The 15,199-nt window shown below is 40.0% G+C and overlaps 1 protein-coding gene across 2 annotated transcripts in view; it reads right to left on the bottom strand.

The window, feature by feature from the left end:
• Positions 1–4,155: 4,155 nt before the first annotated feature.
• slc66a2 (solute carrier family 66 member 2) overlaps positions 4,156–15,199 on the bottom strand; it is a 35,927-nt gene continuing 24,883 nt past the window's right edge. For both annotated transcript variants that reach the window (XM_005745246.1, XM_005745247.1), the window contains one exon: positions 4,156–6,432. In XM_005745246.1, the coding sequence (XP_005745303.1) occupies positions 6,222–6,432 (211 nt within the window). In that variant the 3' untranslated portion in view covers positions 4,156–6,221. The remainder of the gene's footprint in view (positions 6,433–15,199) is intronic.

Raw genomic sequence — 15,199 nt, 5'->3', positions numbered from 1 at the left:
GTGTGAGTAATGTGAATGTCTAAGTTGTGGGATAAAATTGAGGCAGAGGCAGCCAGAACCTCACGCCTGTGGTGTGAGGTGCAAAGTCCTCTATTGGGGTAATACAGTACTATGAGCTCTTTAAGATTTTTTAATTTAGGACAATGATTTTAAAGTTGTTTCTGGATTTAACAGGTGGCCAGCAAAGAGGAGCCAATATGTGCAAAATATACTCTTTCTTGTCCCTGTCTGTACTCACTGTAAGATTCTGGATCAGCTGAAGGCTTTTTAGGGAATTTTGGGACAGCCTGATAATAATAAATTACAGTAGTCCAGCAAGACGTTATAAATGCACTAGTTTTATGGGATCATTCTGAAACAGGATGTTTCTACTTTTAGAGATATTGTGTAAATTGAAGAAAGCAGTCCTACATAGTTTGATATGCACATTAAAAATGGTTCCAATATTTCTCACAATGTTACTGGAGGCCAAGGTAATAAGATAAGATAAGATGAGACTTTATTGATCCCACGACAGGGAAATTTTTGCGTTACCTCAGCTCAGGTACAGATATCAGAAGGAAAATACAAAAAAATAAAAATAAAATACATACATATATAATATAAGTAAGATAATACACTATATACAATGGTAGCATACACAGTATGTGATTATGGATATGGTTGTGTTTATATGCAAGACATAAACTATAAAGCTTAACATAATATCCTCAGGTTTGTCTGAAATTAGAAGTAGGAAATTAGAGGTCAATCAGGGGTTTATGTCTCATAAACATTCCTGTAGTTTAACCAGTTGGTTGTAATAACCTGTGAATTGAGACCGATTGCGGACGAGCTACTACATCACCGATTGTCTTGTTAACTGACCATCCCAGAAATTTGGGCTTCAGTTTTGGTGAGTAAAATTCTCATGTTTTATTAGCCTGGTGCTTTCTGTGTGCTGCACTGATACCGTTCAAGAATACAGCTTGCTAACAAGCTAGCTAACATTAACTGATAAATTAGCATTCCACCTTTCATCAGTCCAAAAAAATTTGACATGACTGTGGTCAAAACACTAAAGTAGAAGCTTCAAAACTAATGGGTGATGTCACAGTGATGTCCAATCCATATTTTAGATCTATAAAAACTATAATCTATAGCTAATAGTCTAATAGAACAGAAAAGGTTGGAAACAGTGCCTTTAAAGCAGTCTGACAGTTGAGATTGCAGCTAATATGGACAACTTGTCAGTAGGCAAACCTCATTATTTGTCATTTTGTTTGAAATGAGTATCTACCACTGTAACAGTATAGGAAACCATAATTGGCCCACTTTATATCCTATTACTGCTCTATAGGCATTCTAATACCTGGGCCAATTGTTATCTCCAGCACTTAACAATAGCCATGCTGCTTGTGAACACCACCACTCACATTCAAAAAGCTCTTGAGTGGCTCTCTGTGAAGCAGCGCAGTCACTTTATTTAAAATATATTCATTCCATGCAGATAAACTGAATCTTAGAGGAGTACCCTGGTAAGAAGCCACCTGTCTGTGGCGGTTTGACGCAGCGGTGCACTTGTGAAGAGGTTTGATGCGACAACGTTCACAACACAAGGCCCTAGAGGAGTTTCAAAAGTGAGTGCCTCGTATGTTTTCAGTATTTATCACAAAGGGAAGCCTCTTTCTCTCACATTCACTCAAATTCCAGAGGCACTGAAAACAAAGAATTTTATTTCCAGGCCTGTGTGTATGAGGTCCTGACCTTTGAGTTTAAATTAGATAAGTTTCAAACACATTTCTGTCAGTTATGGTCCATGTGTCATTTCAGTTTATATATACAGTACATATGTGTGTGTGCATGAATCAGGCCTAATCTATGAGAGACATATGTGGTGCAGTGAAAGGCATAAATAGGAACACATTTTGAATGTGAATCTGGATTAGAAAACATTTTTTCAAATCCATCTTTTTGATCCTTTTTTGTTTGGTGACTCTTATCTTTGTTGTGCCTCCTCTCTGTGCCTGCAGAGAGCTCCGTGTGGAAAGCCAAGCACATTACGATTTATGTTTTTATTATTGCTTCAGATGGCATGTGCCCAAAGCCCAAAGAAGGACCACGGCTGGTGGGCTTACACCTCCTTTGACAACTGATGCCTGCCAGAGCGACACTGTTGATCAGAGCAACGACGGATGTCGTCACAAGTCCCAAAAACATCTCCATCAAAAGGAAAAAAAAACAATAAGTAAAGACATGGCGCAAGAGTTTGTCTGAGTCCTTTTTATTGGGGGACAATGCCACATTAAATGCTTGACAATACTGGGTGGGTTTAAACAGCCTCAGGAACTACAGGTGTGTGGCCAGTTTAAAAGGAAAATGGATTAAAAAAAATAGAGACATAAATCGCTGTACTAGGGTAAAAAAAACAAAAACACATAATAAACATACTTACAGAATGATATTTTTGGTATAGTAACAAACAAAAACATGAAAACACGTTCACATGACAAATGAGCCAAAAGATACAAAACACGGAGCAAACAAAGATAAATCATCACGTGCAGTGAAACAGTCACAGAAGTGGAACTCTGAGGTCAGTTTAATCTTGTTTCGCACAACAGGTCAGGTATCTCACATTAACTCACACAACACACTCGGGCTCAGCACTGTCAGGACAGAGAACAGGCAATCTTACACTGGCACCTGAAGAGTTAATATAAAAAAGGACAAAATAAATACGTAAGCTAAAAAGATGTAAACATAAAAAAATACCCCCACCGATCCCTCAGTACCCGATTCTCACCCAACGTGTTTATAAAAAGAAGAAGCAGAGAATAGTCGTTTCTCGGCAGAACACAAAGATGTATTTTTGTTGCAGTTTTGTTCTTTTTGAAGACGAGGACAGGTCTGCTGTGGTACACAGGTCACTGAAGGGCTGACAGTCGTGCACCTTATGGTCTGGCATTCCTCCTCAGAGAGAAATGACAAAACAACAACAGTAACACAAAGAAAAAAAAAATCATATGGCTGCCTCTGCGTTTAACAGGAAATGAATTTCATATGACAAAACGATGAGTAGAACCTGCCCTCACAGAGGACCTCACAATGATGTGGGGTCATGAGCAGGGGGGATATTAAAGGATGTTATTGGATTTGTCATAAATGATAAACTGGCCAGTCAGTGCTTTCTGCAGCCAATATGAGGAAGAGGTACGATCTTAGCTGAGCAAATTCTGAACTGTGAGTCTGTGAAGTTCATCTCTTTAAGGCATAATTCCAGTTTATTACAGCTTGGGCTTTGTGAACAACACCGCTCACAGAACATATCGACTTGGTCCTGCATAAAAACCTTTTCATAAAATGTATTTAACGTTATTATTGCTGTAAGGAGCGAAATGATGTTTGTGCACTTACACTTTACTGGTCAATCCCGAACATTTAAAAAAGAAAAAATTCTAATAACACTGAGAACTCCCATTCATGGGAGCTCTGGTTTCATAGGGACTACTTGTGAAATAATTTAGAATGAATGGGGCTCTATGAAGCTCTATGTCATTGTTGGTTTATTTCAGAATGGCTTAAAATCATCCCACATAGCAGACAGGTCTGGGCCAGATCTGGTGTCAAGCCGGCACTGCTGGCTGACTTCTGGCATAGTAAGTGGTATGTCATTCAGATATGGGCCAGGCCTGGTGTAGATGGCACTATTTATGTGATGGCATGCCACATCTGGCCCGATTGTGGTTTGGTGTATGTGGCCCAGGCTCATAGAAAACAGGTCTTCCCTGGATCCGGCATCAAGCTGGCACTTCTGACTAACTGGTGTCATGGCAGAGTGAATGTGTCATGTTGTATAGAGCACTATGAGTAATCCGGGAAAGTAGAAAAGCTCTATATCAGAATTAGTCCATTCACTGTATGAACAGAGTTTTGTCATATTTCTTTTCATGCTACCATGTTCCAGCACATGTTGTTATTACATGGCTTGACAGTGTGTCTGCAACTGGCCTGTGGCTGCACACAACTTACACATGGCCAACATAGCGCAAAGAATGACGGCCCTTTGGCACAGGACCACCAGTGTGTCTGCAACTGGCCTTGTGCTGGCCCATGTGTGCCACTTCTGGCAAACCAAAGGGCCGTCATTCTCTGCGGTATGTGGGCCATGTGTAAGCCCATTGTGTGGGCCAGATCTGAGCCATACCAATTTTGCTATGTGGGATTGATGTAGCTCAGTTTTTAGATATGTTATGGATTATGATTGTACAATTAGGAGTGGCACAGCATCACGAGCCACTTTAGGGCATCCATGATTCTGATTTCAGGAAGGAACCAAGCAGCAGCAGAGCATTTCTAGCAGCAGCCTCCTGATAGTGGTCATCATCAAACTCAACAAAGTTTGTCTTTTTTATACAATCACAGTCTAGCGCAGATCGATGGATCTCAATGCCAGAGCAAGATAGACGATATGGACCAAAGTAACGTTTGAATTCGGGTGTGTTCAGTGCCATTACCACAGGTGTATAAAATCAAACACCTATCCACGCCGTGTGCTTTTACACGTTTGTAAAAGAATGGATCGGTCTAAAGAGCTTGGTGAATTTGAACGTGGTGCTGTAACAGGATGTGCCCGCTCCAGATTCCAGTTTCTTGAAACCATATCATACTTTATCACATAAAAAGACATGGAGAAAGCTGTATAACGCACATATTTCTTTCACTATAACACCTCACAACGATGCCGTAACAGGCTGACGTCAGCATATTGTAATAACAACAGTTTAGCCCTTGCTCTTCGGAGGGAGCTGCGCTTTCTGAGTGTTCTTGTTTGTTTTTTGTCACACAAGTCTCAGTGAAATATTGGCATCAAGCTGCAAGCAAATGTAAAAATAATATAATTTGAAAAAGCTTTAGAGCGCTCAGCTTCTGGCTGTCAGTTGGCAAGACTTGCTTGCAACACAACAGAAACAGAAAATCTAGTCTATTGTGGTGAATGCAAAGCTGTCACGAGGCCTTAGAATAAAACATGATCCAATTCAGGACAGAAAAACAGCTTCTTGTTATCCTGCAGTTATAGCATGAATGTAGGATGATGTTCAAAATGAAACAGAAGCCGCAAACATCACTAAATTAAGCCCATGATGCGACTTTAAATGCGGTCGTCATCATAAAGATGAGTTCAGACTGAACGTGAAGCTAAACTAGCGCCTCGAGCTATGATTCAGCTGCTAGTCCCACACATAGAAAATTGGCTGCATCATGCTGGCAGCTTAAATTATTCCTTTACCTTTATGAAGCGCAGTTGTAGGCTCGCAGGATAAGTTTAATGATGTTAACACATCTTTGAGCATTTATTTAGGACGTTTTGGAAATGATGAAAATATATATAAAATGTCGTCAAGGGCTTTAGTATAAAAGTCTTGGCATTTGCTTACAAAGGCTAAGTCGCTCATCTTTTTGCTAGTCTCAAGGCCACTCACATTCGTGACCAAACGTGAGGAGTTTTCTTCATTTGGTGACGTTAGATTGACTTTGCTTTTCTGCATTTTTGTCGTGCAAGATTGAGTATGACAGCATATGTCGTCCAACAAGCAGGAGACCGACTGGCATTCCTCCACTGTGTTGGGAAAAAACAACAACAAATGTACATTCAGCAATGCTGTATATTAACATTTCTTTTTTTTTGTTTTGATTGATTTGTAACACATTACTGGCAATGCAGCAATCCATGTTGAAAATGTGGGTGCTTTAAGGCAGAAGTTCCAAGCAACATTCATCTTGAGGACGACACAAGCTGGTCCACTTTTCCTTGAGCACTGATTTCAGTGCGTGCATCTGCAGTTTGCATACGCTGGATGTTCATGTGCTGTGTGTGCATAATATTCTCCACATGCACAGGATGACTCAAGGTGTATTCTCAGAGACGTTTGCATTCCTATTAGCATGCATTGGGCCGCTTTGATAAGTCAAGAGGACAATAAATAAAACAGGCTGACGTTGTGTGTAACAAGTGTCCTTCGGGTATCACTGGAGACATTGCCACCACCTGGTGTCTGTGTATCTTTGCCTTATTTATGAGTGCGTTGGAGTCTTCATTTATACTAGGAGGTGAGGGGGAGCAGCAGGCTGCATCATCTCAAGATGCTTTGGTGCGTGTGTGTTTATACATTTCCACAGTGCCTCGATAAGGCCTTCCTCGCTGCTGCTTTGTAGTGTCCTCAGAGATTATGCCGATGTTCTCAGAGGGCTTTGGCACTGGTGGTGTGAGAAACTGTGTGTGACACTGGTTTCTGCGGGTAGCGGCTGTAGTAGTAAACCTGGAAGAGGATGGTGATGTCCACGAAGACCTGCAGCAGGCCGCAAATCCAGAACTGCACCGGAGCCTGGGTGAGGAGGAAGTACCCCGTTTTAAAGGTGTCACCACTGGTCCACATCAGAACCATCTTGATGCTTGATGGAAACAAGAAGAGAAGAAGAGAAAACAATGTTAATATTGTAGCCCATTACTGTAGCTTTACCATTCTGTATCATTCTTTTGTTACCAGATTTACTGGAGTTAATTTTCTTTAAATTATTTTCAATGTTATTTTTCTAACAAGCACTTCTGACAACATGACAACAGTGTTGTAGAGCTTTGTCGTGCCTTCACCAGCCTTTGTCCAGTTTTTCTTTTTAGTATAAGTTGGTTAATACATTACTTCCTATTTAAAACATGATTAATACACTTTAAAAGTCGTGTTGCGGTAATTCTCAATAAAAGCAAAGCGATTAGTAACAGGCTAGGTGTCTAGGGGTGCTGCATCAGAAATGCTGTTAGTGACTATTCTCTTAAGGAAGGGAAACAGAAAATGCTGAGGTATGCCAAACTACACAAGAACTGCACTGAAAATCGGTGGGAGCAGGTATGTACAGAGGATATCAGGAGGGAGGTATAACAGTGCCTAAAGACATCTGTAGAGCACGGTAGAGGCTCTGTCATGGTTTGGGCTGTTTTTCTGCCAATAGTGTTGACAATCTTATCAGAATTGATGGAATTGAAATGCATAAAAGTACTACCAGATTTTGATCCACCAATTAATATCATCTGGAAAGTATCTGATTGGTTTTTAAGCATGACAATGATCCCAAACATACTGCCAGTGCAATAAAAACATACCCGGATATAATAACTCAAAATTGAACACTATCGGTCATGGACTCTCATCGCCCAGAGCCTGGACCCCAATAGCAGTGTGGAATCATCTTGACAGAGATTGGAATAATCTACATCCGAAGGGAAACTTTCAATGTATTTCAAAAAGCCTGGAGAACTATTCCAGAAGACTACGTAAATTAATAAAACACTTCAGTCTGTGTTGAGGAATGACGATGGTCATACCAAATATTGACGTTTAGGCTCATTAGAATTGTATAAACTCTTTTTGCCTTCTATGCGGTATTTCCATATATTGTTGCACATACTTCAGTAAATAGCTGCACCCATTTCCCATCATCCAAAGAAAGAATAAAGAAATGAGAGACTTTTTTCCCATAATACTGTTATTGCATCAACATGGTTGTTGCAAAAACAACAATGGCAAAAAATGTCATTAGGAAATAAAAATATAATCCTGAAGAATATGTGCAAAATGAAACTGTTTAGTATTAATGAGTTGTAGACTGCTGTTACAGAGGAAACCAAATTACTGATGGAATAATTTGTTCTCATATTGAACACTTAGGGTCTGTCCCTTTTTACTCCATTTGGTCACCAAAACCACATGTTAATGACAGCAGGACACGAAGTCTGAGAGATGCAGGCAGCAAAGAAATAGGAAATATGACACAATAAGTACCAGGGGAAATTGAAGTAATGAATCTCTTCAGGTTGGATGCTTCTTATTAACTTTGCATCCTGTGGCACATTTCTAACTATAAAATTCTGCTTCCGGTTCATACCGAGCTGTTCACAGAGTGCACGTGAGACAATCCAGACATGAATTATGCAGTTATCGCTCTACAAGTGACTGGAGATCAGCGCCCACATGACTTGGAAGAGCCAAAGTTCCTCTAAGCATAATCATCATCCTCTCACTGGCACTGGAAAGCACTGTGAACTCAACTAATGAGATGGAAAGGGAAGCCAAACAAGAGTCAGCGAAAAAAGAACAAAGGCCTGGGGTCTGAATAACACACTTTCTCATACATGTTATCCTCTCCCAAGATAGAAAAACACAATGTACAGCTGCGTATCAAGTAATGCGAGGACATCAGTTCAAAATTGCTTGTAAAGCTCTCTGAAAAGTTTGGCTTGGTGGTTATGGGTGTTTCCCGCTCTCTTTTATGACAGCATCAACAAATCCATCGCCTTCTGCAGAGCTCAGGTACACTCGAATCTGTTTTTAGTTTGCTTGTTGCATTTTTTTTTTTATTATTTGTTTGAGGCAGAAATACACACAGGCAATGCAGACAAAGAAAGGACTGAACCATCAGTGTGCCCACAATCCACTCATAGACGTACAGAAGGAGGTCTTGTCAGATGAGCCTCGTAACGCTACCAGCCTACAACAATGTGAACACATGCTGCGATATCTGAAATCCTTTCACTCAAGCGTGTTAGCTTGGTTGGTCAGCACTATTTGAATGAGCTTTGCAGATATCTTTTTTTCTGCCACTGAGGCAACTGCTACCCTGAATTTGAAGGGCTGGTATATATCCAGTGGTATCTGACTCTGTGAGATACTGCTGGATATGAGTTTTATTGCCCGGGTCTGGAGATATGTTTATCTGAGATTTAAAAACTGTGAAAAAGTAGAAGAAAGCATTTCCTTTTGTGGTATTAGCCTTGTATTTGATCTGTAGTGCACTACCTTTTTGCTCATCTGGGTAGTGACCAAAATAATGTTTGGACATCAGACTAGAAAGCCTCTAGGTGACTGTCCTGGATCGCTCTCTACCAGAAGTGGCTCCGGGACACACAGAGCACATGCTGGACAGATAACGATCTTTTTCCTTCTTTCTTGGGCAGCTTGTGTCCCTCTTGGAGGACCGGTTAGGCAGAGGGACTAAGGATGCTCCCGCTTAGACTGCTTCCCTGCGATCCAGACTCAGTTAAGCATCAGGATGGATTGATGGCTGGAACTCAGTTCCTGACTGTGACTCATTAGGCTGCTTGCCTTTACTTTTATCAACTTGTAAAAGCTAATCAGGTTTTCTTCTTCCCTGACACTGCTAGGCAATGAATGTGATTACCAATGAGCATTCAATCAATGTCACCTACTGAGCTGAATCAGACAGAGCCAAACTGGCCTTCAGTGTGTAATGCCAGGACACAGTGTGTTTCCATCAATGTTAAAAAATTCTGTGACATCGTTCCCCTAGAATCAGCGTTCACATATTCTAGAACTGAGAACCATTAAACTTAAGTGTTGACCAGCTTTTATTTTTGTTAATCAAATAATAGCTATAATTCTGAAAAACTTTTTATTGATATTCTGGAAAGCAGACACTGAATCTATGTCTTTGTTGTCCTGTATGGGATTCATATATTTAACCATTTCAAAGGTTTACAGAGAGTGGTCTGAAAAAGACAAAATATCCAGTGAGGGCATTTCTCTGGGTGAAAATGGGCAGAATAGATAACTCATTACAAAAAAGGTATGTACAAGATGTCAAACCTTGAAGTAGCTTTGATGTGTTGTACACTAAACTGGTTACACCTTTCCACAGTCCAGGGAAAACAACTCTGTCTTAGTCGTCTGTGATCTCAACAAAACACTTTCACCGCATTAGTCTTACTGAATTCAACACGATGCTGATTTTATAAAATACGGTCTCCATTAGGTTACACAACAGCAATAAAGTGCAGTGTGCTTACTGTGAACGTTATGAAAAAACCCAGAAACATTTGACCTGTGGCTGATGTTCAGGGCATATTTCACCGTCTGATATGAATGTTCCACTAAGAAAGTAAAGTACATTTAGTTGCGGTTCCCAGTGCCCCGCGGATCCTCTGATAGAGCATCCTGATTAAACATGTCGCAGTGTGATGCTTTGATTACTGCAGCAGGTGAATCATGGTGATATGAAGATAAAGAAGAAACAATGAATCATTGTGTTAGCAGATTTCCTGCCTTTCTATAAGCCGCTTAACAAATGTAAAAGGGAATGGGGTGGAGGAGTGGCTTGTCACCCCAACTGTGTGCACTTTAGCCACACTGGGGCAAAGCTTTGGAGCCAAATCCGTTCTTGCATTATTTATATCGCCAACCTCACTTTAGACTTATGTATTTTTAAGACGATTTTTTTTGTTGGGTTTTTTTGTTGCAGATTTTGTCATTTTTCTTACACTCCTTTCTAACATTTCTCCAGCTCCTTCCCTGAATCTTTTCAAAATGTTTGCACTGGCATCATTTTCTCCATTTTTTAAAGCATGTCTCTCCTCATCCATTCAGCCTCCCATCAACTCTCTATACCCGTTTGTATTTGCATTCCCTATACCTGCTGTCCTCACACTACTCTTTCTCCACGAGGAGCTTGTTAGCACTGTGAAAACAATCCCCTCCAAACATCCCCCAAAAAACCCCACCACCCACACCTCCCTCAGTGGCTGCTGTCTTAGTTATGGTGCTAAATCTGGATGTAAAGATAAGAGAGGGAGGATTCTTGTTTGACCAGTTCCTTTGGTGGTTCTCTAATAAGATGTGGCAAAGGCAGGGCTGTGGGGAGAGGGTGTCTGGCTACTTATCTGTCACCTTCTCTGAGACAAATGAGGGGCGGAGAGTGCCAACTGAGCTCTGGGCTCAAATGGCAGCAGTGGAGAAGTATAAGCTGCACTGACCACACAGTTTCTACACTGGGTTCCAGATGCATGGTATGGTAACACTGGCTAAGTACAAACTGTCTGTTTATTTGTATCCATTTTCAACATGGTGCACCAATAAAACCAGCAAAGACTGTAAACAGAGTAGTTATAAGCTGTAGAAAAGCATCAAGTTTTTCTACAGCTTATTTTTTCTCAGAATTCTGAGAAAAAATAATTCTGAGGAAAAAGTCCCCCCCGGTGGCCCTAATCCTCATCTGTACAATTCAACAAAACCTTAAAGTAGCATTAACTTGGTTAGCTTAGAGTCCAGAACATAGACGGTGTAAATGATGGACGTCACTTTAAGGCCAGAACAGAATTCTGAGAAAAAATTATTCTGAGGAAAAAGTCATTATTCTGAGATGAAAGTCATAATTCTGACTTTTCTCAGAATTGTGGAAAAGAAGAAAAAAGAAAAAAGAAAAGAAAAAAAAGACGTGCCAACTCCCCCCCAGTGGCCCTAATCCTCTTCTGTAAAATTCTTTCCAGTTCTGCAGAGAAAAAAAAAAAGAATCATATTATATTGGCTATGCATATGTTGCTTGCAGCTAGGAATACAGGAATAGATTAGACTGAACAAGAAATCAATTGTCTTTATCAGATATATTCATGTGGTTTTTTTTGTTCTGTTTTATTTGTTTGTACTGAGAGTCACATTTAAGACAAACTTCCACTGCCTTCCAATGGACAAAACTTGATTTATCTTTCCTTGTCAATGAAAGTGTGTTTTTCTAAAACGCAGTTTTACAATGCTAGCAGTTCTGTGCCAATTCATTCATCTTTGTTTAAAAAGCCTATAAATAAATCAGGCACACGCTTCAACCTCAGCTGTGCTATTTGCCATTTCTTGGGACAAAGCACAAACCCAGCACATGCAGAGGCCAGGGTAGAAACTGTCTGGTTCAGCGCCACAGTAGTTCTCCACTTCTGCCATTTCAGCGCAGAGCACAGCGTGCTGACATCAACAGCTAATCAGAAAAGCATATTTCAGTTCCACAATATGATGTATACAGTAAACTAGTATAAAGTTATAAGGTTTAGGTTAAAACAGAGGATCTATTGTCCATCTATTTTTAGTTGGTTTTTTAGCACATTTCTTTTTTGTGCTTCACTCACACAATGTCATTTCAATTCACTGTCTGGCACAAATTTGTAAAAAGCATAAGGCAAGGATATGAAACTGTGGAAACCTGGAGGCAAAACACAATTAACAAATTGACTATGATGAACAGAGCAGCAGTGACAACAGAGCTGTAGCATTACAGGAGGAGCTTTTCCGATGGTGGGTTGCCAAGTGGCTTACAGATGTACAGCTAGGCTGGCTAAAGCACATAAACAGCTTTACCTATGAGATTTGTCATTTGGATTCTATATTGACTCACTCTTACAAAGTTATACTGTTAAGGCCCGGTGCTTCTCTCAGCTGAACTTTGAACTTTTGCATTTTTACAAGACAAAACAAAAACAGTGGGGTCATTCCATCAAGTTTTAATCCAAACATTAAGAAAATACTATTTCTATTCAACTTAAATGCTGAGTCGAGCAAATATGCAAAGTTCTATCACAGGGCAGCTGTGGCTACAACTGTAGCTGCCTCCACCAGTGTGTGAATGTGAGAGTGAATGAATAGCAGAATTGTAAAGCGCTTTGAGGGTCTTGAAAAGCGCTATATAAATGCAATCCATTATTATTATTAAAAGTAAAGATTAGACTATCTGCTGATATTTAAGTGCCATTAAAGACAAAATTCAATCAGAAGATGGTTTATGAAGGCCTGCATACCATTTTACACAACTAACTACTAATTTACTAATTTTCTTTAAATAACGATGCTCAAGATTGTATCATTTTTGCTGTTCTTTGTGGTCTTCGCTGTCTGGTTGTTCATTCATACATTTATTTACAAAAATATGACTTTAGATCAACAGTTCATTCTCAAAAGAGCTGTAACCCTGAAGGATTGAAAAGAAACAATCCCATTATCATTTAATCATCCAAGAAAGAGAAAGCAGGACCCCGAGTGATGGATCAGATGGAGGGATTTCGTGTTGGACGAATGATCTGAGGATCCTCCAGCTGCGGTGATCCGAAGCTCTGCCTGACAGCCCTGCTACACACAAGCGGTGCCATGCACCAGACCACAGGTGATGGCCTGGCTGAATCAGCAGTCAGTTCAGATCTACCCAAGGCACGTGGCAGTGTGTGCAGACAGCAGCCTGCAGGCTAAATAAGGCTCTGGCACCGTTATCTAGCATACTGGGATGCAGCTCAAAATCACAAACCTTATAAGGCTGCAGTTGGCTGTCTGGATGTCCCATTTCTGTGTTTTGTGTTTGTGTGAGCCTGTATGTGTTGTTGTGTTTTATTTGTTTAATGGTGGGCTGGTCAGCATCAGTATGTACCATCTAATAACAGCAGCAGCTTGAAAACTGTTACCACAGCCCCCCTCAAAACACAGGATACACATGGCACAAACACCCCTTTAATCCGGCCTAATGTCCTCCTTAAAGTATCTGCCTTCACAAATATTTATTGTAGACTGGCTGAGATAGTTTCACTTGGTTCCAAGACCAGTGGCACCCACATGATTCAAGAAAACATCCAAATGATCTATTAAGCAGCACTTAAACTCGTATTAACATATCTTCTGTCACTTTCTAGAATTAAATGTCAGAAAATGGATTAAAAAGCCAATTATGTATATTATGTAAGCAAATACTCCACTTTCCGAGAACACTAATAAGAACTGAACACTGTGTTTTATATTATAAATAAAAACAATAAATGGTTATAAATTCTAGAGTACAATGAATAAAAGAATAACCATCCAGCCATTCTCTTCCGCTTATCCTTTTCAGGGTCCTGGACCCTGGAGAGGTCGCCAGTCTGCTGCAGGGCTAACACATACAGGCAGACAACCATTTGCACTCACACCTACGGGAAATTTAGAGTTTCCAATTAACCTATCCCCACTAACTGGATGTCTTTGGACTGTGGGAGGAAGCCGGAGTACCTGGAGAGAACCAACGCAAACACGGGGAGAACATGCAAACTCCACACAGAAAGACTTCTTGCTGTGCAGCAGCAGTTCTAACCCCTGTGCTGCCTAAAAGAATAACATAGGAGAAAATTAGCTCCAGATTCAGACTGTTTTAAATTTATGCATGTCTTAATTCATGATTTTATTAATTTTTGATTAATTAGGATTTCAAAATTAACAATAAAAAACTGAATTAAAATTAAATATTAATCATAATGTCATTTATTAAAATGAGGTTTTGTTTAGAATAAATTAATGCAACCCCACCCCCCAAAAAACACTTATATCTCAAAAATTAAAACTTGCTTTCTTTTACGCAGACCTGTTGTGATTAATGTTGTGTTAGCCCCTAAAACCCCCCCCCCCAAAACAAACAAACAAAACAAACAAACAAAACAAACAAACAAAACAAACAAACAAAACAAACAAACAAAACAAACAAACAAAAAAACCCAGTCAGAGTGAAATTTTCAGTTTTAGCAAATAGCAGCTGGCTGCAGGAGGGAATAAGAACTATAAACGTTTGCTGATAAAAGCCGAGGCTGACGAAGATGATGGGGAGCATTCACTTTATCCTTATGATAAAAAAAAAAAAATCATAACTACTGGAGGCTGCCAATGACAAATTTGGTTTAGCATTCGAATTAAAAGAATGACATTTAACTTAAAGTTATGTATACTGGGAAACATACGATTATGATTGATGAGGTTAATATAACACCTGAGGGTAAATAAACAGATAACTAACATGGTTTCAGATCTGTCTTCATGGACATGAGCCATGTCTTCCCGAGTTCCCTTCATGATTAAAAACAACAACAACAACAACAACAACAACGATAACAAAACAGCTTTGCTACCTCCTGTCTGGTGCAGCGATGGTGTATGTCTACACGCTGAGTACATCTGAAATGATTCATAGCAATATCTACCCCGCTTCAACTCCACCCACTGCCTACTGGGGAGTGTGGAGACCTGCACTACTGTGAGTCTGAATATATAAATACTAGAAAGTGGTGTAACTTAAAATATACCTACAGTCAGAGTGGGAGCTTGCTGCCTGGGCCATTAATTGAGAGGAAGTCAGCATTATCCTTTACCATGTGGACATGTTTTTTTTTCCTTTTTAGTTCCAGGCACTTACAGAAAGTAGCTCTCTTGTTTACATGTGTGCATTTCTCACTTCCTCTTAACTACACATACCCCGAACACAAGAACAAACCTGATAATAACACTGCAGCCGAGTTCTAACCTTGAAAATTGTAAATTGATTTTTGCTTCATATCACCGCGCGCACACACACACACACACACACACACACACACACACACACA

This window comes from Pundamilia nyererei, unplaced genomic scaffold, assembly GCF_000239375.1.
Source record: "Pundamilia nyererei isolate P.nyererei 1_Seehausen unplaced genomic scaffold, PunNye1.0 scaffold00156, whole genome shotgun sequence".
Classification (NCBI taxonomy): Eukaryota; Metazoa; Chordata; class Actinopteri; order Cichliformes; family Cichlidae; genus Pundamilia; species Pundamilia nyererei.
This window is presented reverse-complemented; position numbering and strand designations above follow the sequence as displayed.